Source organism: Corvus cornix, chromosome 4 (assembly GCF_000738735.6).
Source record: "Corvus cornix cornix isolate S_Up_H32 chromosome 4, ASM73873v5, whole genome shotgun sequence".
Classification (NCBI taxonomy): Eukaryota; Metazoa; Chordata; class Aves; order Passeriformes; family Corvidae; genus Corvus; species Corvus cornix.
Genome location: NC_046334.1, coordinates 72,751,707 through 72,774,756, shown reverse-complemented (window position 1 = coordinate 72,774,756; position 23,050 = coordinate 72,751,707). Strand labels below are relative to the sequence as shown.

General features: G+C 47.6%; 2 protein-coding genes across 2 annotated transcripts in view; one reads left to right on the top strand and one right to left on the bottom strand.

The window, feature by feature from the left end:
• The window catches only part of ATRN (attractin), a 154,642-nt gene extending 143,823 nt beyond the window's left edge, over positions 1 to 10,819 (top strand). Inside the window, exons 28-29 of the mRNA XM_039550339.1 lie at positions 4,327 to 4,441; positions 5,914 to 10,819. Coding sequence (XP_039406273.1) covers positions 4,327 to 4,441; positions 5,914 to 6,038 — 240 coding nt within the window. The 3' untranslated portion in view covers positions 6,039 to 10,819. The remainder of the gene's footprint in view (positions 1 to 4,326; positions 4,442 to 5,913) is intronic.
• A 7,398-nt stretch (positions 10,820 to 18,217) lies between these two features.
• The window catches only part of LOC104697650 (GDNF family receptor alpha-4), a 68,221-nt gene continuing 63,388 nt past the window's right edge, over positions 18,218 to 23,050 (bottom strand). Inside the window, exon 8 of the mRNA XM_039551308.1 lies at positions 18,218 to 22,255. Coding sequence (XP_039407242.1) covers positions 22,109 to 22,255 — 147 coding nt within the window. The 3' untranslated portion in view covers positions 18,218 to 22,108. The remainder of the gene's footprint in view (positions 22,256 to 23,050) is intronic.

Here is a 23,050-nt window from a genome sequence, read left to right as displayed (position 1 = left end):
CTGCCCAGAGAATGGGTACGGCCCCGAGGCTGCCAGAGCTCCAGGAGCGTTTGGGCAGTGCTCTCAGACAGAGGGTGGGATTGTTGGGGGGTCTGGGCAGGGCCAGGAGTTGGACTGGATGATCCCTCTCGGTCCCTCCCAACTCAGGGCATTCCATGACTCTGTGATAAGGGTACTCAGAAACCACTGGAGTGGGGAAAGAAAGGAGACCTGAGCTCTTCTGAGGTCTTCCCACCAAAATTCCACTTGATGAAGCCAGCCAGCTCCTCTTTAGACCCTTTGTGCCCTGGTGGCACCTACGTGGGTCGCATCAAAACACAAGCAGGGGCAGGGCAGGGCAGGGCAGGGCTGGCGGTGGGTGAGATCCGCAGTCCAGCTCACAGTGAAGTCGCTGGTTGGAATCTCACATTTTCCTCCCCGTGTGCAGAATCGGGTCCCTGGCTCCACCGCTGGGTTTTCTGTGTCTTGCAGAGGGCACAGTGTATCCTTCACTCCCGGCTGACCTCCACCTTACATCAAATTCCTCATTCCTGTCACTCAGCTCTGAGTCATTCCCTCGGCTGCGCTTTGTCTCTTGGCCCAGTGAGCACACGCTCGGAGACGAGACGCAGAATGAGTCACAGTTCAGAAAACAGGTGCCTGAACTGGGGCTGTCAAAAATAAATGTGCAGGACTTGATTCTTTGGCTAGCTTTTGTTGTTATTAACTGCAGCTTGTCTCAGGAAAAGCTGGGTTTGATGGACAATAGGCCATTTTTTTCCCTTTTAGTTTTAAGATGGAGCTTAGTTGCAGCAAAGTGATGTTGTGCTTAATTCCTTCTAAATTAGTTTGCAACTGCCTGATAGATTTTGGGTGCATCATTTTCCTTGCTGTGCATGGTTGAGAGAAATAAAGTTCCCCGTGCAGGGAAATACTAACAATTTTTTACTAACCCTCATCTTATTTGGTGTTGTTCAGCCTGGAAAATAAAAGGTTTTGGGTTGACCTAACTGTAGCCTTTCAGTACCTGAAGGGACCACCAGGAAAGCTGGAGAGAGATTTTACAAGGGCTTGGAGTGACAGGACACGGGGAATGGCTTCCCACTCCCAGAGGTCAGTTAAATGGGATATTGGTAAGATATTCTTTTCTGTGAGGGTGGGCAGGCCCTGGCACAAGGTGCCCAGAGCAGCTGTGGCTGCCCCTGGATCCCTGGCAGTGCCCAAGGCCAGGTTGGACATTGGGGCTGGGAGCAGCCTGGGATAATGGAAGGTGTCCACTGCAGGGCATGAGATGAGCTTTGAGGTCCCTTCCAACCCAAATCACTCCATGATTCTGATTCTTTTCTGAGCAGGTCGACAAGGGAAGGGAGGAGGCTCAGGGCTATGTCCGATCCCCACCTGTCTGTGCTGTGGAATCAGGAGAGCAGAGAGGAAGATGTGTGACCTTGAGGACCAAAATAAAAATCCCATGGAAGGGGAAAGACTGTGCCCACAGGGACTCATAATGAGAGTTCCTGCTGCACACTCAGGGTTCATTATTTGGAAAGGGCAGAGGAGGAGAGAGGGTCTTGCCTGGGGCTGAGAGATGAGCTAAATTCCCCTCCAAGTCCCTTCAGCTCCCTGACTGAGAGCTATATAATGAACAACTTCTGTTTCTTTCTATTTTATGATGTGCAGGAGACTCAGGGTGATTTTGATACCACAACAGAGGCAGTGTCAGAGCCCGAAATGCCTTCAGGTCACTGGTGGTCGAGAACAGCAGATGAGGTGCAGAGAGGGGCTCTTGGAGAGCTGGAGGAGGCAGTGCTTGTGTTCAGAGAAGGAATTCAGAGCATTGCTCTTTCAGTTGACCCAAAAGAAGGCTGAGATGTACCGCAGGGTAAAGCCCAGGGAGAGGGTTAAGGCACAGAAGAACGTCAGACAGATGAATAAATGGAGGTATGAAAACATTTGAGGTTAAAAGAAAGTTTCTGGTGGCAGACTGGTGAGATCCAGGACCAGGGAGCCTCTGGAAAGGTCTCCCAGAGGTGATGGCACAGGCTGAAAGTGTAACTACTTTTAAAGCAGAGAATTGTGCTTTTATGTGCCATTGCCTGCATTAGTGAAGGGCTGGATTTGGTGACTCTTGAGTGTGCTGCTGAGCATCCTCATGGGTTGGAAGGGACTTCACAGGTTGTCTTGTTCCATTGTCTACCATGGCAGGGACACTTCCCACTACACCAGAGTGCTCCAAGTCCCATCTAACCTGGCCTTGAACACTTCCAGGGATGGGTCAGCCACAGCTGCTCTGTGCTGGGGCTTCCCCACCCTCATGGGGAACTAGTCCTTCCCAATATCCCATCTATCCCTGCCCTTTCCCACTGGGAAGCCGTTCCCTGGCTCCTGTCCCTCCAGGCCTTGGCCCCAGTCCCTCTGCAGCTCTCCTGGAGCCCCTTTAGGCCCTGCAAGGGGCTCGCAGCTTTCCCTGTGTCCTTCCCTTCTCCAGGGGAACATTCCCAGCTCTCCCAGGCTGCCTCCAGAGAAGGGGGCCTCCAGCCCTCGGAGCATCTTCATGGGCATTAATCCATTAGGAGTTAAAAACAAATACATTAAAAAGTATTTTAAAATACAGTTTCTTCTTATTCAGTTGTTCCTTCATTCTCTTCCCCCTATCACTTCTCCACGTGGTCTTTGCTGCCCATTCTGCTCAGCCCTGAGGGTGAGCACAAGAGTTCTCTGTAACCCCAAGTACCATCCTCCAAACTCTGGGATTCAGTAGAACTGTTTTATTAACAGTAGAATAAGTAAGATACTTGAGTGTCTCCAAAAGAAAATCAACTTTGTGTTCAGTTCTTGCTCCCACCCATATGCCAGAAGTCTGTGGGCTCTATTCCTGCAGCTGCCTTCTCTGTGCTCTCCCCATTACCTCTGGCAGTTGAGTCACTGTGGGGTACAGCCCCAGGATGTGCTTGTTTGCTTGCTGGGAAAAGCTCTACTCTGAGTTTGATCCCTTCGTTGGGGGCAGGGAGGTGAAGAAATCTGCTCTCATAAACCAGGCAGCCAGCAGCTTCCATCACCCAGCCCGTGCAGCACGTATTTATCTGCCTTGCACAGACCAACAAATCCTGCTGCAATCATTGCAGTAAATGTGAGATATGGAAAGTTTTAAGTTTCATTTTGCTTGCTGTCGTCTCCTTTTGTCTTTTTTATTGAGCAGAAGTAATTTAACAGCATGTTTGACTCCTGTTCGGGCTTTTTCATGGCTTACATTGTATTGAGTTTCTGTTGAACATTTGAGTACTGTGGTGTAGTTTGATGCCTGATGGAAAAAGCGCTAATTATTTCATTAATACCAGAGCAGAATTTGTCCATACTAAACAAGAAAATAGAAAGCACTGAGTTTATGGGGTAAAATAGTGTTTCTCAGCTTTTTTAGCTGATGTGGAACAAAAGAAACTCTCTTGAACCTGTACTCATTGGTATACACTTGCATCCTCATCTTACTGTTGTTGCATCCCACAGTAGTGCTGATCCCATGTAATTGTGTATGGGATTGGGGCCAGGCTCAGGTGAGAACATACTTTAGTTTCTGGGCTGGCATTTTGGTTTTCTAATGACATCCTGAAGTTGGCTGTTGATCATTTAGGTAAAATCTTCACAAGACTGCAGTGGGAGGGAGATGGTCACAGACACTGAGGGGCAGCAAGGGATCCAGTCCCCTGCTCCTCCAGGGTGGGAGAAAGCTGACTGCCCATTATATATTAGAATCACAGACTGAAAGGGCCCTTAAGGCCCATCTAATTCCACCTCCTGCCATGGACAGGGACACCTTCCATTAGACCAGGTTGCTTCAAGCCCTGTCCAGCCTGGCCTTGAGTACTTCTTTTTGTTCTTGGGAAAATGTTCTTTGCTGCGGTAATGCACTGAGTGCTGTTACGGTGGTACATGGACTTAAATTCTGGAAATAGAATTTCGAGTACCAAATCACCATGGTCAGGTGTGCTGATATCAGTGACATGCTGCTGATGGGGTTGATGGAAAAAACCCCTCGGTCCTGTTGATTACATAAGCTGCTCCTTTGTTATTGAATTTAGGGAGAAATACAAACCTTGTGTAGTGCTTGACTTTTTAATAGCCTGATTTTTATTAAGTGAATGTGTTTTCTGATGATGACTCGTGTTTTGATTGTTGCTGACAGTGGTTTTAGCTTTGCTGGCTGCGTGCTGGAAATTTGCCAAGCACGGCAGTGTGGTTCGTGGTGGTTCATGCCCTGGAGCTTGTACGAGCTGGGAAAGCAGTGCTGGGGGAAGAGGGAGGTGTAACACACTGCTTAACATTTGTTTTCTCCCATCGCTTCCCTCACTGCAGACTGTACCAAAGCCGATCGCGCTGGAGCCCTGCTTTGGGAACAAAGCAGCCGTTCTCTCCGTGTTTGTGAGGTTGCCTCGAGGACTTGGGGGTATTCCACCACCAGGACAGTCAGGTGAGGATTACTGTTGTCTGATAGCTTGGAATATTAACTCCATACTCCTTCCCCACCCTTACAGATTCACCTTCCCTGATCCCACAGAAGCTGCTGTAGCCACAATTCAGCTTGGGATGTGCTCAGGGTATTTTAGGCTCCCTGGTTCGGGCCCTGCTGGCTTCCAACATGAGCTTTGAGTTAATTACTCAGGTCGTTGATGGATGAACATTTGATATTGGACTATGCTTTAATTAACATCTGGGTGGGGGAAGGAGGGATCTGCTACAGACATGTTTGCAGTAGTTACTTGTGAAAGTAATTGGTCACTTGGCCTATCCAACTTCGTTCCCAGCTCCATTTGCAGGGGGACATCAAGTCAGAATCATGGAAAGATTTTAGTTGGAAAGGACCTTAAACACCATCCAGTTCCACCCCTTGCCATGGACAGGGACACCTTCCACTATCCCAGGTTGCTCCAAGCCCCATCCAGTCTGGCCTTGGACACTTCCAGGGATGGGGCAGCCTCAGGGCAACTTGTGCCAGGGCCTCCCCACCCTCACAGGGAAGAATATCCCATCTAACCCTGCCCACTGTCAGTCTGAAGCCGTTCCCCCGTGTCCTGTCACTACAAGTCCTTTCAGAGCATCTCTACCCTCCTCTTAGGAGCTCTGGACAAAGAGGTTTTCTCCATCCAACTTAAGATATCCTTGTTCTCAACCCCTTCACACCTAAAACTGATGTCAGGGCATCTCCTGGGCAGTGTGGAATTTAACTAGGTTCCCCAGTGCCCAGCGAGCTTGGTGAAGGAAAGGCTCTTGAAAGAGGATTAGCAGGGTTTGAATTGGATGGTTTGGTGTTGAGCTGGATTGAGCTAAGTCCCTGATGTGGGTTTGTCTGTGAATAGACTGGGGAGGCCCTGGCACTGGGTTCCCAGAGAAGCTGTGGCTGCCCCATGTCTAGAAGTGTTCCAGGCAGGTTGGACAGGGCTTGGAGCAACTTGGTCTAGTGGGAGGTATCCCTGTCCAAGGCAGGGGGTGGAACTGGATGGGCTTTAGGGCACCTTTCAATCCAAACCATTCCATGATTTCCTCATCTGCCATGAGGAGGTTGCGGAGGTGACGTATCCATGGGAAGTGCGGTGAAACCTCCATACACGTTTGCTTTCAGGTTTATTGTAGTCCATCTACAATAGAGAATAGAGAAAGACACCTTCAATATTAAGGGTTCAGGCTTCAATGTTGAGAGTTTTACATCCAGTAATACCCACTCCTATTGCATCTTTTCCTCCTGCTGTTGCTTCTAATTAAACATGCAGTATTTCAGCTCCTTTCAGAATATTGGCTGGAGTTTAATTCTTAAGCCAAAACACTTCTCTAGTTTATTTAAAAAATTCTACACGTTTTATGGCCTGGAGGGATTTTTTCAGCTGTTTCTGAAGGATTTGTTACTGTGGCTGTTCTGTTTCCTGACTCTTTGTTTTGTTGCCTCAGGTCTCGCAGTGGCCAGTGCGCTGGTGGACATTTCACAACAGATGCCAATTGCCTACAAAGAGAAATCGGGCGCGATACGAAATCGGAAGCAGCAGCCCCCTGCACAGCCAGGAACCTGTATTTGATGCATGGACATCAGAAACTGTCTAGGGTTTTAAACAAAATGGAAATGTAATACCGAGGAGGAGGAGAAAGATTTCCATGTTGTGTCCCAAGAGACTAGAAGCACCCGGAAAAAAACACAACTTCCTTGAACCCAATTTTTTTCTCTCATCTACGTGCTAGTTGGCTTTATTTGACAACTGCTCCACTTAAGTTTTACTGACACATGGCTTCAGATTGCTCCTTTGTTTTCTTCAAGTTTAAGCAAAATAATTTTATTGCAGGTGCGGTACGGTCCGATGCCGCCATTCCTGGTCAGTGTAAATACAACAGTAGTCCAATATGAATGACACTCAGGTTTCTACATGGGAAGTGCTTTGTAGTTCATGTATTTATCAAACTGTACAAAAAGAAAAAGATCCAGTGTTTACAGGTGTCAGCTCTCAACACATAAACACTACTATTAATCTTCAAAGCATCTTCATCCTTTGTTTTCATTTAATATTTAATTGTTCCCTCATTATTTCAGTGGAACTCTCTTCCAGGCACAGCCTTTTTGTAGTCATCATGGTCCAGGAACACAAAAGCTTGGATGGTTTAAAGGTTATGTTGCTCAGACCACGTGAAATAACTGGAAAGTTGGATGTTGCTTTAGAAAGACTCGGTGTTTACATAGTCTTAACCTGCTTGGAGTACACCACACACAAGTGCCTAGACTTGAACAGATCTAGGGAGTGAGGAGACTGCTACACACGCTGCTTTTTAACATAATTAAATTCCTTTTAAAGGTATGTATACTCACATCTAGAGTCACCCAAGGCACTCTGTGTTCTCTGTCCCGTGCAGTCAGAGGAAAATCACATTTTCCTGACCAACCAACTACTCACCCAGATGGAAATATCTGGAAGGCACGTAGAGTTTCAGTATCTCATAAGAAAACTCAGTTTCACCATCATTTTCATAGAGGCAGTCTGTGTTCCAGGTCAGATACATCATATTTTTCTGATTTTGGCCTCTTTCCTCCCCTTCCCTCCTGCCATCCTTCTGGATAAGAGCTGAGCTTGGAGGCATTGCTCCTCAGTGGTTATGATTTGCTCCCTCTTCTTACAGGGTGTGAAAAGCAACACTCTGGGTGCCAGGTCACTTGAGGATGAAGTAAAAAAAGAACTTTAAATAAAAATGAAGCAGAGCAGCTTTGTTTTGCCACAGGTTTGAGTTCTACATTATCAGATCTGGTATTTCCTGTTGGGCTTGAGCTCTGTTTGATGTTGAAGAAGTGGCTGGTTGGTGAAAGGATGAGACTTGCAAACAGCGAAGAGAAGGTTTGGCATTTGGGGGGTGCATCGAACCATCTGAACTACTCTGACAAGTTGGGACTGTATTTTGAGGCTCAAGGCTGGACTTAACCCATCCATCTGTGTGTGGTGGTGCTCAGTGTCTCCCTGGAGCTGGGAATGTGGTGCAGGGCCAGGGCCACACGATGCTGTGGTGCTGGAGCTGGTAGGAAGATGTTAGTGAAGATGCCAAACAAGGTGTGTGATTGTGGCTTCATCACAGTAATTGAGGATTCACCCAGGTCACTGGGTTGGTGGGTTCTGTTGAGGACATCTGCTATTTATTAAAAGGAGAAGTAACACACGGAAGGGAAGTGCTCTTGGACCTGGCCAGGTAGCACCTTTCCAAGCTGAAACCCAAATAACTGCATCTTTTTTGTGTGTGTTCTGGTGATCAGTCACATATCAGCCACTCATTTCTGGAGTGGTTTTTTTCTAACCATGTATTTTGAAGAAGCTCTTTGGAGCATGGCAGCATCGCAATAAAGAGGTGAATTGCTGGGGGTGTCTGGGCAGTGGTGATGGGAGCAGCCTGATGGTTTAAGGACTGTTGTGGATGATAATTCTGATTTAACGTGTCATTTAACAAGTGCAATGAAACTGAAAAAAAATATTGGGACTGCAGAAAAATAGTGGGAAAAAATGCATTATATATATAAATATATATAAATGCATCTCTTTCTAAACTAGAAGTTTAAATGCTCTCTGGGAAGAAGGAATTATGAGAGGAAAAGGCTTGAGCTTTGTCTTAGAGTGAAGGGATTTAGTCAATTTAAGTTTTACCTGATGCACGGATTACCTCAGACAGATTCATCTCCTGATAATATTTTCTAACTTGATCAGTGATGGGGTTAATCTGAACTGGAGAAATTAGCCTGGACTAAAATCCCTCCCCTGTTACTACATGTTTTCAGCCATTGTGCGCATCCTCATCTTTGGAGATTTCTTCTTGCTTCTCCAGCTGTTTTTGGGAGGAGAACTGCCAACCCAGATGGTGAAAGCCCCTGTGCTTAAGTTTCCCTCTTCAGGACAGCCCTTGAGCAGGTGCTTAAAGTTGTTGGGTTTTCCTGATCAGAAACAGCTTTCAGAACTGTAGGCCTGGAGGGGTGACAGATTTTTACATTAATAAGACATAAATATGGAGTTTGGGAGGTTTTCTCACTCCTGGAGAGCTGGGCTATCTGGTCTGCACACACAACCAGTGTGCCCAGGAGTGTGGCCGCAAAATGAGGTGTCAGATATTGGAAAAATGAGCAAAAATGATCAAAGTCAGGGTTTGTTAGAACCAAAAAATGTAAAGAGAGGGACAAGAGTTACTTGTATAAATAAAAGGAACCAGCTCCCTTAGGATGTAGCTCTGCTCTGCATCTGATCTCCATCTTGATGAGGGAGAACTCTCATACATAGCTCTGCTGCAGTTTCATCCCAGCTTAGAGGTAAACAGGGAAAAAAGTGGGAAAGGATAGGGGAAAGGAGAATTGCTGGTGGTTTATCACCAGGCCAATGTCAAAAGTGAAGGATTTTAGGGTTTATTTCATTTGGAGGTGAGGTGGGGGAGAAAGAGCAACCTTATTTCATGGGAGAATCTGTACATAAATGACAAATGACACACAGATTTTGCACTTGTACATAAACTCTACAGTAATGTGCAGAACATGGAGAGATTTAAAGGGTATATAATCCAGAAAAAAATCTTGAATGTATTTTTGATGCATTTTAAATGATGTATGAGTTTTGTCTTAGTAACTTCTTCATCTGATCAGTATTAGATAATTTTCCAGAGCTTTAAACATCAGATTATATCATGACATCTTGTAAAACAGGGAGGCATAACTTGACTTCTGTATGTTCAAATGCATTTCACTTAAATGTAGAAACCAAGTAAAATATGGCTTTTCCATTTGAAAGAGAGAGTAATAAATGTCCTTGAAGTGGTCACCATGTGGAGGATTAAATCAGTAGTTTACGGCCTTTGTTACTAAAATTGTGGCAGTGTTTCCATTCAGAATCACTATTTTCAGGTGTTTATAACTGGCTGAAATTCAGCATTCAATGTCTCAACTCTCCGAACATTTTTATTCTGTGAGAGGAGCCTTTAAAACATTTAATAATAAAATTTCAGAACTGTTGGGGCCCTTTTATTCTAGAAAACAATGGTGCCATTGGATCTCCAAATCTCCAAATAGCACTTTTTTTTTTTTTTTTTTTTTTTTTAATTCACCATTTTCCGTGGGTTTTAGCCCAGAATTTTCTCTGGACTAGTTGTAGCATGACCTTGCCACTCTCTGGCTCAATATTTTGGATACAAGAAGATTTATGAGACACAACTTTTCGGTTGTTATATTCCTCTCCCTGGGCTTAAAATGCGTTGTATTGAAATTACCAAAATAAAGCTATTTATGATGGGGTAGTGCCTGTGATCAGTATCAAGTCATGGCATATAATGTCCCAAAATTTGATGGTACAGTGCCGTTGGTGTGGCAGCCTCCACGGGCAGAGCCACACTCCTTCGGGGAGCTCATGTACTAAAGATTGCTCAGAAGCACCATTTCTCTGCAGGAAATGTTACCAAGAGCCACATTACCAAGGCACTGGGTTTATGGGATGGTTGTAAACGGCAGGTCAGCTTGCTTGGCCCTAAATGAGCTGAAAGGAGGGTTTGAGGCTGAAATCGAACTTCAGGCCTTTTCCATAAGCTGCTGGAATTCAAGTGCCACAGAGCTGGGCTGCCCCTCCATCCTTTGCTGCTCCAGGTGTTCCCAGCTGCTTTTCCTTTTCCATGAGACCCTCAGTTAGGGACAGGCATCAGCTGCATCTCAGAACCTTAAACCCCTTTTCACTGGAAACAGGGATTTGCTGCACTGAGCTTGTGAGAAAGCAACGAGCAGACTCCGCGTGCCCGGAGCAACTTCCGACCTCGTCTGTCCCTCCCAGTAAGTGGTGGCTGTCTCTGCCCCTCGTGGTTTATCTTCATTTGGGAATAGCCCGGGGAAGTGGAGGGAAGGGGTTGACTTGGCCGAGCCTCCTGGGCTGAACTGCAGGAGCAGGTGGGAGAGGGAGCTGGGTGGGCTTTAGTGGGAAGGTGCTCGCGGAGTGTTGGGGCTGTGGAAGGAAGGGAAGGGATGGCTTGGGGTGTGCTCCTCATTTTTGGATGTGTTCTTTGCAATTTTAGTCAAATTCCTGGTTTTTCTGTTGGTAGCTGCTGAAATGAGCTGAGTTTCCATGCCAGGACTACTACAGTATGTGTATATGCTGGTTTTTTCTGCATCAGGGCAGGTTTTGTTCAGTCTGTTTCTTCGTTCTGACACTACACAGACTATTTGTGTGCGTCTTCCAGGTACTATAATTCTTTAGACATTTCCTCTCAGTTTAGTATTGATTAGAAAAACCTCAGCAGTAGAAAGAAGGAAAAAAATAACAATTGTCGCAGAGTGTATCATATGTCAGTCCATTTTTAAAAAAAAAAAAAAGAAAAAAAAAGAGAGTTTTATATTACTCTGAAAATTGTGCACAATAAATGTTCTTTAAACTAAGATCCTTGAATTAATTGTATTCTGGATTTTTTTTCCTCTTTGTTCTGTAATTATTTATGATTCTTATCCGTGTTCAGACTTGAGCTTAGTTTGTTAATATGTATAATTTAGCATTTATTGCATTCATTTGTAAATAGGAGCAAGTATTGTAAACTATTTCATTGCTGGGGTTGTGGGTGTTATACATACACACATTTAGGACTGCAGTTTTTTGGTATAATTTTTTTGTATTGTAAAATAACAGCTAATTTAAAGCCGGAACGAGAAAATTCTTGGGAGGTCTGTGCATTTTAAATACAAATGTGAAGTACATGTATATAAATAAAAGTAAATAATGCAAATCTTTCCTCTGAAATAAAAAGTAGATGATCTGGTTAAAATTTTTCCTCCTGTTTTCTTAAAATAGAGGAAAAAAATAATTCAAGGTGGTTTTGAAGGCTCCTCACTGGGGTGACTTTCTGCTGAGGTGGTGGTGGTGGGTATCAGTGGGCTCCTGCCAGGTACTGAGTTTGGGAGGAGGAAGGGGGGACGTGTCCTCTGCCGGAGGATGGGGGGGTGAGTTATATCTGTAGATGTTGCAGGTAGAGACAGTCATTAAATAGTTTCCATTTCAACCCATCACCCTCAGGTTCACCTTTCCCCAGGTGCCTTAGGGCAGCTCTTCGTCCCTGATCTCTGTGGCTGTCTCTGAAGGGTGGGAGAAGGGAAGAGCATCCCAAAGAGGTGTCAGTATGTTAACGAAGTTTTCAGGATGTTAGGGGTCTTTGCCAACCTAAAAAATTCTATGATTATATAGAAAAAGGGGCTCGTGCTCTGTGCAGGTTGCTTGGGATGGTGAGGGTTGAAGGAGGAATTTATTTGCTCCCACCGTCTCAGCACTGGTGTCATGAGTCCCAGCTGTCACGATACAGCTGCTCCTTAACTGGTTTGGCTCGATGGTCTTAAAGGTCTTTTCCAACCCAAATGATTCAGTGATTCCACAGTCCCAAAACTCAGAGCTTCTGCATTCAGGGTTTAAATAGAATCACAGATTGTCCCAAGTTGGAAGGGACTCGCAAAGATCGAGTCCCACCCCTGGCCCTGCACAGCCTCCCCAACAACCCCACCCTGGGCATCCCTGGCAGCGCTGCCCAAATGCTCCTGGAGCTCTGGCAGCCTCGGGGCCGTGCCCATTCCCTGGGGAGCCTGGGCAGTGCCCAGCACCCTCTGGGGGAAGAGCCTTTCCCTGCTCTCCAGCCGTTCCCTGGGTGCCGTTCCTGGTCCTAGAGAGTAGAGATCAGAGCTGCCCCTCTGCTGCCCCTTGTGAGGAGCTGCTGACCACGACATAACCCCAAGAGAACTATAAAATCTCAGTCCCTTCCCTTTCTTACTCTCACTGATAATTTCCCCAGTAAATTTCTTTGTTTAAATCCGAAGAGGAAAATCTGCCCTCCCTGGAAGCTGTATCACCAGTTTTGCTGATGATTTATCAAATGTTGGCACTGGCTGGTGTTTCAGATCCACACAAAAGCTGGGAGATGTCAGAGGTGGCCGCTCCTCTCCCACCTACGGTGTAGCAGAACATGTCCCCGCCACAAGAACTTACCTGCTGCTCGTTAGCTGGTGCAAGGCTCCTTGCCCTTCACCAAAGCTTGCAGTTTGGTGAAATAACTCACTAAAGACCGCCTGCCTCATGGTTATTCAGGCACCATGGAAGTGACACTACTAGCTGACAATAAACACCTTGCTGGGTAAGCAAGATTGTGAAAAGATAAGCTGACAGACACTCCACTTTAGACACTATAAAAGCTACACCAGCCTTTCACAAAGCAAAAGTTTTCTGCACATTCTCTAGAAATTGGTGGGGCTTTTGCCCAAAGCTGGGACACAAAATCTGTGGTTACTCTCTGAAGGGCTGAGTGAAAAGACTCTGTGTACACTATCAGCAGTTTGGTGGTGAGTCCCATTGACTCCTGCTCCATACTGTGTCTTTGCTAGCTATAATACAGGTACCTTTATGTCGTGCACTGTTTGATGTAATCTCCTAGCAGTTCTTCTGTTCTATACTGTGTATAAGTAACTGTTTAAGGCCTTTTGTCTATTGTCTCCTGTCTGCTCAATAAGTAACACATTTTATAATAGAGCTAATCAGCCATCCTTAAGGACTTGCGAGCCAGAGGGATTTAGGTGCAGGTCACCTCAGTAGAGCTGCTGCCAAAAATCTGAGCCTAAGGCAGGGCTTGTCTAAAGCTCTCACTTGGTCCATAACACCCAGGCATCCACAGCCCAAGTCCCGCCGGGACGCAATCTGTTGTTCTCCATTTATTTTTATGTCACTCTCTAACTTTGACAGTAAGCACTGCTGGGATGAAGCAGAGTTGAACCTAACATTTATGAGCCATGAAGGTTTCAGTCACCATCGCCTCCGAAGACCATTTTGCTGCTTCATTCCATGGCATTAAACTGGGATGCAGAAGCCCAATTCCCAGCAATTGCTGCAGAGCTGAGCGGAGGATGCCAGGCTGACAGCACAGCGTGGGGTGTCCAGACTTGAAATGAAATGGGCAGGGGGTAGTGGTTTTAAAGCTGCTTTATTTTGGACAGCAGGGAAAACCACAGAGGGATGGGGCCATTTTTAATCCCTGCTCTGAATTTTCTTGTGTTGTAGCGAAGAAAAGAGGTTTGACAGGAAGGCAGGAAAGAGAGCATGGAGGTTTTCCAAGGCTTTGTGTACATCCAGGATGATGATCTTTGTCATCAGTTGTCATTAATAAATGGTTTTGGGTAAGGAGCCAGAGAGGAATTTGCTGTCCAGCTTTTCTTTCCACAAACCTTAAATATCAACCACCTACAGGAAGAAGTGACTTTAAGTCTTTTTAAAAAACAATTTAACTCCCCCAGAAATCCTGGCCTGGAGGCTGGGTGGTGTTCCACCCAGCAGAAGGTGGGCTTTGGGGCAGCTCTTGGATAGTTGCACATCACTGCTTGGTGGTAAATCAGCTATTGATATGGCAAAAGCACCAACATTTCCTTTTTTCCCCATTGATGGGAAGAGAGGAGGAAGAGAGGTGTACAAATGAGCCAGAGTTCCACAGCTAACACATTGCCATTTGGGCAAAAAGAATTAGCAGATGTTCTTGAGTTTCTCCCTGGGGTTTTTGGTTTCTGAACTAATCAAGCAGCAAAGCAGGGATTGAAGGGTCAGAGTGGAACCACTGAGATCTTTCCAAAGGCATAAGGTGGGGGGAGATTTTCTGATGAGGTGATGACACCTGCTGATGAGTCTTCTGCCTGGTAACGAGGCTTGGGGACCCAGGTGTCAGCATCACTGGAGGTGGGCTGAGCTCCTCGCATTCCCCATTGCAGGATGGCTGGGAACAGCAACGCTTCCCCAGACTGTGTCAGAGTCCCAACACCCTTGGCCACAGGATTTTGGGACACCATCATCCCCCTATGGAAGCTCTGAGGTAAGGTACATGATGTCCTTAGAGGCACCTCTTCTCCTGGTGACTCCAGAGACTCAGTGACAAACTTGGGATTTGGGATCCCAAGAGACATCTGGAGATGTCTCAGAAGAGGTAAATCCTCCCCACAAACAAAGAGCAAGATCTGAGGACTCAAACTGCATTGAATTGGATGTTTTTCAGTGGCATGTAGGTTTAGGACAAGGCGGAATGGCAGGGATAGATGGGAAGAAATTCTTCCCTGTGAGGGAAGTGAGGCCCTGGCACAGGGTGCCCTGAGAAGCTGTGGCTGCCACATCCCTAGAAGTGTGTCCAAGGCCAGATTGGACAGGGCTTGGAGCAACCTGGGATAGTGGACAGTGTCCCTGCCCATGTCAAGGGGCGGAAAAAGATGATCTTTACAGCTCCTTCCAGCTCCAGCTATTCCGTGATTCTACCATCAGCTGCAGGATCAGCTCTCTTCTCTATATTCCTGGGCCCTCACTCAGGCCACATGCATCACTCAGAAACCACATCTGCAGAGAATTTAGCCAAAAAAGCCACTGACTGGGTCACTCTGGCTCTGCCAAGAAGGACAATGTCTTTCTCCTCTTTATTTCCCTGCTGCTGACAAGCAGCGCAGGTGCAGCTCCATGATCCCACAGCCTGTGGGGCTGGGGCTGTTTCTCGTCTCCCCCAGTCCGTGGTGACCAGCAATGCCACGGGAGGATGGGATTTCATCTCTCCTCAAGCTGATCCCTGAATTTAATTTGGAAGCAGAACTTTAGTGGGTAGGTCTGGGCTGGGATGGCTGATAGTGAAGTACTGTCTTGATGGGGAATTACAGCACAGCATGGACATAGCTGGTGTCTCCATCCATCCCACCTGCAGCTCCCTGGCTGCTTCATCAGCTCTGCTTTCCAGCCACAATGTGCCTGCAACAGAGTGACTGGCAGGATTTCCATTGGGAAAATTCCCTGGAAAACATGTTCCCTGGGATTCTTGCTCAGAAATCATTTCCACTTCTCCTTAGAAAAATCCCCGCAAAATGACTTGAACATTTTTCATGTCAGAGCTAATTCTGCAGCTCTTCCCTTTGGCAAACATCCGCTGTTTCCGCAGAAATTCAGTGTTTTAATAACACCGAAGCAAGATGCCTCCACCCCATCAGCATTTTAGCACTGTTTGCTCAGAGATAACGTATGGTAAATTGTTGTTTCTGATTTCAACATCCCCTTGCAGCAGTTGAATATCAGCTGCAGGATTTTGCTTGTGCTGTGTCTGCAGTCACAGTGTGATGGGGATTGTGGGTCCCATCTGCAGGTCTCTCCTCCAAACCTCCAGTGCTGCCCCAGGCTCTGGTCTGTCATGGAATCATGGAATGGTTTGGACTGGAAGGGACTTTAAAGTCCAAGCCCTGTCCATCCTTTCCTGGGAGCTACAGAGGTTGTAAGACCTTTTCTCTGGGAATGTGGAAAAATCACTTCATCTGCTCTTTCCTCAGTGTTTGATGTCTGTGGCTGTCGGAGGGAGGGGCGCTCAGTTTTGTTGTGGGCACAGCCAGCAGCCCCCAAAACCATACCCAGACCGAGAGCTGGGGTAGAAGTGAGGGTCAGCCACAATTTCTTCCAGCTATTAGTGCTTCTCCTGCTCCAGATTCTCCTCACCCCAAATTTAGGATGATTTCCAGGCTTTCTTGGAGCCAGTTGTTACATCCCAGAGCAGGGTTGCTCCAGCCAGCCCCATGCTCTGCCCCATGCTGATCTGAGTGCAGAGCCTGGGCGAATCCCACTGGGGAGTCCTGAGATCTCCTTCAACACCAGGACCCCCTGGAGCCCAGCAGGCCCTGTCACCCCATCACTGTGTGGCCCTGGACTGGCCCCACCAGCCTCTTGGGTGCCGACCTTGGCGGAGCAGCTGCTTGCTGAGAGCCAGGGAAAATACCTCAGAGCTGCAAGGCTTTCACAGGAGTTTCAGGTTCAGAATTATCCTTTGCTCAGCAAAACCCCAGCCTGGGCAATGTCGGGAGGGAAAAGGCTTTGAGGAGCGTCTAAGTCCATCCCTAACCCTCAGCTGCTCCATGCATGCATGGAGGCGAACATGATTTTTGGGAGGAAAAAGTGTTATGTTTATGTGTTCAACCATTTACTCACTCTAAGAACTGTCTTGAATTTTACTCATTAGTTTTATATAAATTTTATATGCATTTGTTTTCTAGATTTTTTTCCTGCCCAGAATTGGCAAGAAAACATTCCATTTGCCTCTAATCAATTTTCCTGTGATTTCTCTTTTTAAGTTGCCAAAAATAGCTCACAGATGTTCATGGCATGAACATGTGGGAACCTAGAATGCAGAGAATATTTCTCTGCCTGTTGTGAAAGGTTTTTACCCCCCTGGACAGTACTGCTTTTGGCCTTTGTCCATGGGAAAATTTGCCTAGCCTCTGGGAAGAATCTACAATGGTGTGAATTAGGTGATAGAATACTATGTGAGATTATCACAGGGTGAAAAATTTAGAGTTTTTAGGTCTATTTGCATAGTAAATAGATAGAAGTAGAAAACCTCAAAATGGAGGATAAGTTGTAGTTAAAAGCTTCTTTATCCTTCTTCACTAACTCCATATTTTGCAGCAACAGTGGTCTGGGATAATTGGATACAGAATTCTGCAGTTCCTGTCTATGTGATTTAGGAACTTGTTGGACATTGGTAAAAAAGTGGAAATATCTTGTGTTTTAAGCTTTCATTGGGTAATTTACCTTTAAAAAGGCTGTGAAATCTTGATAAGTTGTCTTCTTGCTGCATTCTCTGCTCTGTGCTATGTCTAGGCCACGCCAGTGGCTTGTACTCCTTAGATAAGAATTAATAAACACCTCTCTGGAGACTGAGAAGCATGAAGTCCCATTCGCCTCCTTTTTTCTCCTGGCAAAAATCTGAACGTCTCCCCCATCAGGGAAGACACCCATTAGTGACGCGGACAGCGTTATGAACAGAAGTCTTCCTGGCTGGCATGAACCATCACCCTCCCTTCTCCTCCACCTCCCTTCCTCCTTTGCTCAGCACAGGGGTGCAGCACCAGCCTTCCCCAGTTATTTCCACTCAGTGGGACACATGGTGACATCTTGGCATCAGTGGCTCCCCAGGCCCCTAACTGCAGGTGCAATTATTCCCATCCCTGCTGTATCTTGCAGTGCCTCCCTCTTCCTGTGCTGGCACCAGTTTTGAGCCAAATCTGCCCCAAACTGCTCCCAAACCTTTGCATGTTTCACCCCCGCAGACAACACAAACAGCCCCAGGACTTGTGTGGGGACTCATGTCTCCTTCCCTGGTGACACTGATGCCTTTCCATCTCAGCAGAGCTGTTTTTCACCTGTCACCCCTCCTTGTTGGAAGACACCAGATTGGAGCTGGGTTTGGAGCTGAGAGGAGACCTCAGAGCTGTCTGCAGCTTCCTCCTGAGAGGCAGCTCCAGTCTCTGCTCTCTGGGACCAGGGACAAGACCTCAGTGAACAACTGGAGCTGTGTCAGGGAGAGTCGGGTTGGATATCAGGGAAAGGTTCTTCCCCCAGAGGGTGCTGGGCACTGCCCAGGCTCCCCAGGGAATGGGCACGGCCCCGAGGCTGCCAGAGCTCCAGGAGCGTTTGGACAGCGCTGCCAGGGATGCCCAGGGTGGGGTTGTTGGGGGTTCTGGGCAGGGCCAGGGGTAGGACTGGGTGATCCCTGTGGGTCCCTCCAGCTGAAGATACTCTAGGATTCTGTGATTCCAGCCAAACACGGCTCATCTGAGCCCCCCCACTCTTCCAACCCCCACAAAACAATCCCCCATTTCTTCCAGCTGCCCTTAGAGCACAGGAGCAGTGAGCTCAGCACCCTCCTGGACGTGCTGGCATGGACAAGCTGGAATTGCAGACAGGAGTGAGGGGATCAGGAAAATGCGTGTGTGCTTTATTCATGGATATGTTTGAATATTGACATGTACAGAAAAGGCAAGTACAAGTCTGACCCCAGTATGGGCTGGCATCCACCACCCTCCCCTCATGCAGGTGCACACACGGGGCTCCTGCTCCAGCACCATCTCCCAGCCCTGGGTCTCCCTCCAGCTCCTGCTCCCGCCTGGACAATGCTGTACATGACGACATGACAAGTATAAGTACATACACAATATTTCACAGGCTCTCAGGGCTGCCAAACCACTGGCAGTGGTGCTGTGCAGCCAAAAAAATAAGAGTTCAGTGGCTACAGAAAGTCTGGCTGGTTCTTTAACAGTGTTTTTTTCCTTTCTTTTTCCCGTGATTCTTCTTTGTGCTTATGAAGTCCTCAGGAATGGAGCAATTCCTAAAAAAATGTTGTCTCCCTTTCTGTCTCTTGGCTCGCTCAGTCCTTTGCCTTTACAAGCAGCTGCTATGACTTCTGTAGTTAATCAAGAGACTTAAAAATGAAGATCCATGGTTCACTTCACAGAATTCAGCAGAGATGGAATTTCATCCAAAAAAATTACTGACTTTTCACAGGGAAAAAGCAGTGGCCTGTGCACACATGTTGGTGAGTGGGAGGAGAGTAATCATGTTTGCTTCCTCCAAAAGAAAGGTTCAAAAGTCATCCTTTTTTGCAAAGTTTGATTCATGAACAGGCTTGGAGGGAGAATCAACATTAAATACTGGTAAAAAGGGTGAAATAATCAGAAAAAAGCCATGAAAGTTTGGGGATAAATTTTTTTTTGTTCATTCCCAGCCCCCAACTCTTTCCTATTGGGTGAGAGGCTCCTTGCTCTGTGCCTCGTTCACTTCCTTCCACAGCATCCCTGAACCATGGGGAACCCCCAGGAGGGCAGGACCTGGCCTGGGACACGGCTTGAAGGATGGGACACGGGAACTGAGGGTCTTGTTGGGCTCTGATGCGTAGAGACAACTAACATCTACAGAGTCTGGAAAGTAAGATACCCCTGGAAACGTCCAAGGCCAGGTTGGATGGGGCTTGGAAAAATCTGGGCTAGTGGAAGGTGTCCCTGCCCATGGCAGGGGGGCTGGAACGAGATGAGCTTTAACCCAACCCCTTTCATGATTCTGTGATATAAATCCAGGGGAGATGGTGATGTCTCTCACTGAAATTGTTAAAATAGGTGCTGATGTGGGACATGGTATTGGCACTAGGAAACCTCTGGAGGTTTCCTCCATCCCATCCAGTCCTTCAGTAGGATTCTCCACACCTCTTTTTTACAGCACACCAGTCTGAAGGGAGAGGTGAGGTGGGGCCACCAGGCATCCTGACCACACAGAAAAACTCCTTCTCTGCTGAATGAGAAGGAGATGGCGAAGTGGCACTTCAACATCACTGACATATAAGAGACACAGGAGTGGGTGCTCCTGGAAAGCAGCTGACACTTGTATCCCCATCCTGTGCAGACACTCAGCCTGTGCATGATTAAAAGCTGGTGGAGACTGGCTTGATGGGGCCAGATGTGTGGAAAAGCAGGGCATGACTACAGGACCGGAAAGGGGCAGAAGAACGCGATTCCCAGCATGACCTCGTGGTGTTGAGGTAGTTCCTTGCCTTTGCAGGGCTGAGCAATCAGGGTTTCATCCCTCTCCCACCTGCAGCTCAGAGGACACAAGTTTTGCAGAGTTGCAGGCAGTAGTTGTGTCACTTGGTCTCTCAGAAGACACTGATGTCCTGGATAAAGGGGAGATGTTCACAGCAACTCCGTGCTCGTATATGGGCACTTTGAGAGGACTTTCCTGCTTGTAGCTCTCCCTCCTTGTCTGCTTTCCTGATCTGAGTGAGCCCCTTGGCCATGAAGTCCTCACATACAACTTTTAGCTGGGGGTGTGGCTTGTCACCCTGCATACAAGCCTTGGTGTGTTCCTTCACAAAACCTTGGATCAGGAAAACTGGGTGCTACAGCCCTGAGGACCTCAAGGAGCAGCACTTTGGACAGGATGCAGCAGGAGGATTTCTGTTCGTGTCAGACACATCCACAGGTGTTCAACTGAAAGCTAGAGAGGTTTCTTGTTGGAACAAAAGCCATGGAAGTTGCTGCAGTTTCTCAGCAAAATCTGAAGCAATAAACAATGGGAGAAGTTTTGCAGGAAATGGGAATAAAAAGCAATGGACTTCGCTGTGTCAGATGCTTCCTAAGCCTTTCCATGCATTCAAATGCCAAGGAATTAATGATATTTATTGGAGGAGCACAAACCAAGGAATAAATGGACTGCTGCAAAGGCCAGGCCTAAAAACACTCAGGGGGATTTTGGGGCTATTGCTCTTCCTCCCATGGCACTCAGCCTGGGTAAGCACTAATCCTGGGAAACCTTCTCACTCTTCCTTACCTGGCTTAACACAGTAAAGGGGTTCAGCCCACCAAGAGGGCACTAGGACTCCTCAGCTCACCTCCTCGAGGAAAGACCCTGGGATGCTCAGGTAGTCCAAGGTCACACATCTGCCTCCCTGTGCCCCAAGACACCAGACAGATATTTGTCTTCACCTTCCTGCCCTGGGCTCGGGTTGCAGCTCAGTAGAAAGGGTCACTTTGCTTAAATGACATCTTGACTGAAAAACCAGAACCTGGCAAGAGGCAAAGCCCTTCACCTGCTCACCTGGACACAGGTGGTTGCCTCAGCCAGTTCTTCTAGGAGAGCAAACTGTAACAATCCAGTCCCTACCCATGATATAATTCATGACTTGGCCTTTCTTGGCTGGATATTTCTCTCTTCAGGGTGGTATCCAGCAAACCTCTCCTATCCTATCTCTGCCTAGGAAAACTAATGAAATCCCTTGGCTGAAGACCTTCTGCCTATGAGACCAGTGGATGAACAGGTAGCATGTGAGAGTGGGATGTGTTGGGCTCACTTCAAATCCTGCCCACGGGCTGATGCATTGACCCCTGATGGAGAAAGGGTCAATGGAGTGGGACAGTATTGGTCTCTGGTTGTTTGGGTGTGACAAAAACTGCCCCAAACACTGTACAAGACCAGCGGATAGAGATGCTTGGGTTGGGACACCAAAAATTCAGCCGTAAACAAAATGCAACACACATGTTTCCTCCTGAATACCATCAATACAGGACACAGGTTTCCCTAAGAAGGAGGGCCCGAGGGGCAGGTGACAGCTGGGACATGGATGCTGGTTGCACTCTGGCCATGGTTGTGAGAGGGTGGATAATCCCTGCCAGGCAGTTCAGAGCATGGTTACTTGGACTTCCCCAGAGGGGCTTCAGGCTCCTCTCCAGTGAACAAAACCAACCACCTTCTCACCAGTGCTCTGGTTGCCTCAGTCTGAAGGAACCAGATGGGTTGTCCTTCAGGTCCTGAGCAACCCTGGAGACAGTCTGAACTCCACATCACTTGACATGTCCTGTCAAGAGCCCCTCAATGTGAGTCAGGGCTTCAGGAAACCTCCTGGCAGGTCATCCATTCATCCATCCATCAAAAGTCTTTCCCCTCTTGGCTGGGGCAGGAAAAAGCATTTCCTTTGCAGCTCTCATTTCTTGGATCAACTCTCTCCTTCCTCTTTTCCAAGGGAATTGTCCATGGCTCCAACTCTATCCTAGAGAGCTGGAGAAACAACAACCAAGCTGTGGTGTGGAAAGGTGGCCAGGACCAAGAATGAGCCGGCTGTCAACAATGCTGATCATATAAAATCAAATGAACTGGCAGACAGATGAGGAAGAGGAAGGGATGCCCAAACACTCACCTCACCTTCCCTTCCCCTCCCTTCTCCCTGCCCTCCTCCTGAAAAAGTTACTGGCCTGGTTGTTCAGTAAAGAAACCAACACAAATTGAGTCTCTGCCTGGTGTGTGCCTGCCCTGCCTCACATCACAGGGAGGCTCAGCACAGCAGGAGCGATGAGAAGCCACATCTGCAGCAGAGAGGCTGCCCAGCAGGAAGCGGCTGCTGGGCTGGAGGTCCCTGAGGACAAACGAGTGGAGCCACGCAGGAGCCTCTCCTCTCCAGCCACCTGAAAGAGAAAGAAGACAGCGTGGGGTGAGAGGTGTAGCTGATCATGGAGTCATGCAATGGTTTAGCTTAGAAGAGACCATAAAGACCATCCAATTCCAACCTTCCACAGAGCAGGTTGCTCCAAGCCCCATCCAACCTGGCCTGGAACAGCTTCCCAGGGCAGCCACAGCTTCTCTGGGCACCCTGTGCCAGGGCCTGCCCACCCTCACAGCCAGGAATTCCTTCCCAATATCCCATCTAGCCCTGCCCTCTGGCACTGGGAAGCCATTCCCTGTGTCCTGTCATTCCAGGCCCTTATCCAAAGTCCCTCTCCAGCTCTCTTGGAGCCCCTTTAGGCACTGGAAGGCCACAATTAGGTCACCCTGAAGCTTCTCCAGGCTGAACAATCCCAATTCTCTGTTTTCACTCATAGGAGAGGGGCTCTATCTCCAATCAAATTGGTGGCCCTCCTTGGTGCCTCAGAGGATTTGGGGCTCAGGGGCTGTGCAGCCCCAAGTGTGTGCATGTGCAGAGGGGCCAGGGCTGATTTCAACACCCAGACTCTGGCCTGGAGGTCAGCGCAGCTCTTCAGGAGATGTTGGTGAAGGTGGTGTCACAGCAGAGCCATTTGTGGGCACAGAACTTGTTTGGACACTGGTTGAGGTGAGTGTCAGTGACACCACTGAGTGAGGGGGGTGCCTGGATGCCCACTCAGGTCAGTGCGGTCCAGGTATCTTATGGAGCCACTGCTGGCCAGTGGCTTGACCTGGTGGCCTTAAAGGTGGAGATTTCTCTGGGTGTTGAATATACCTCC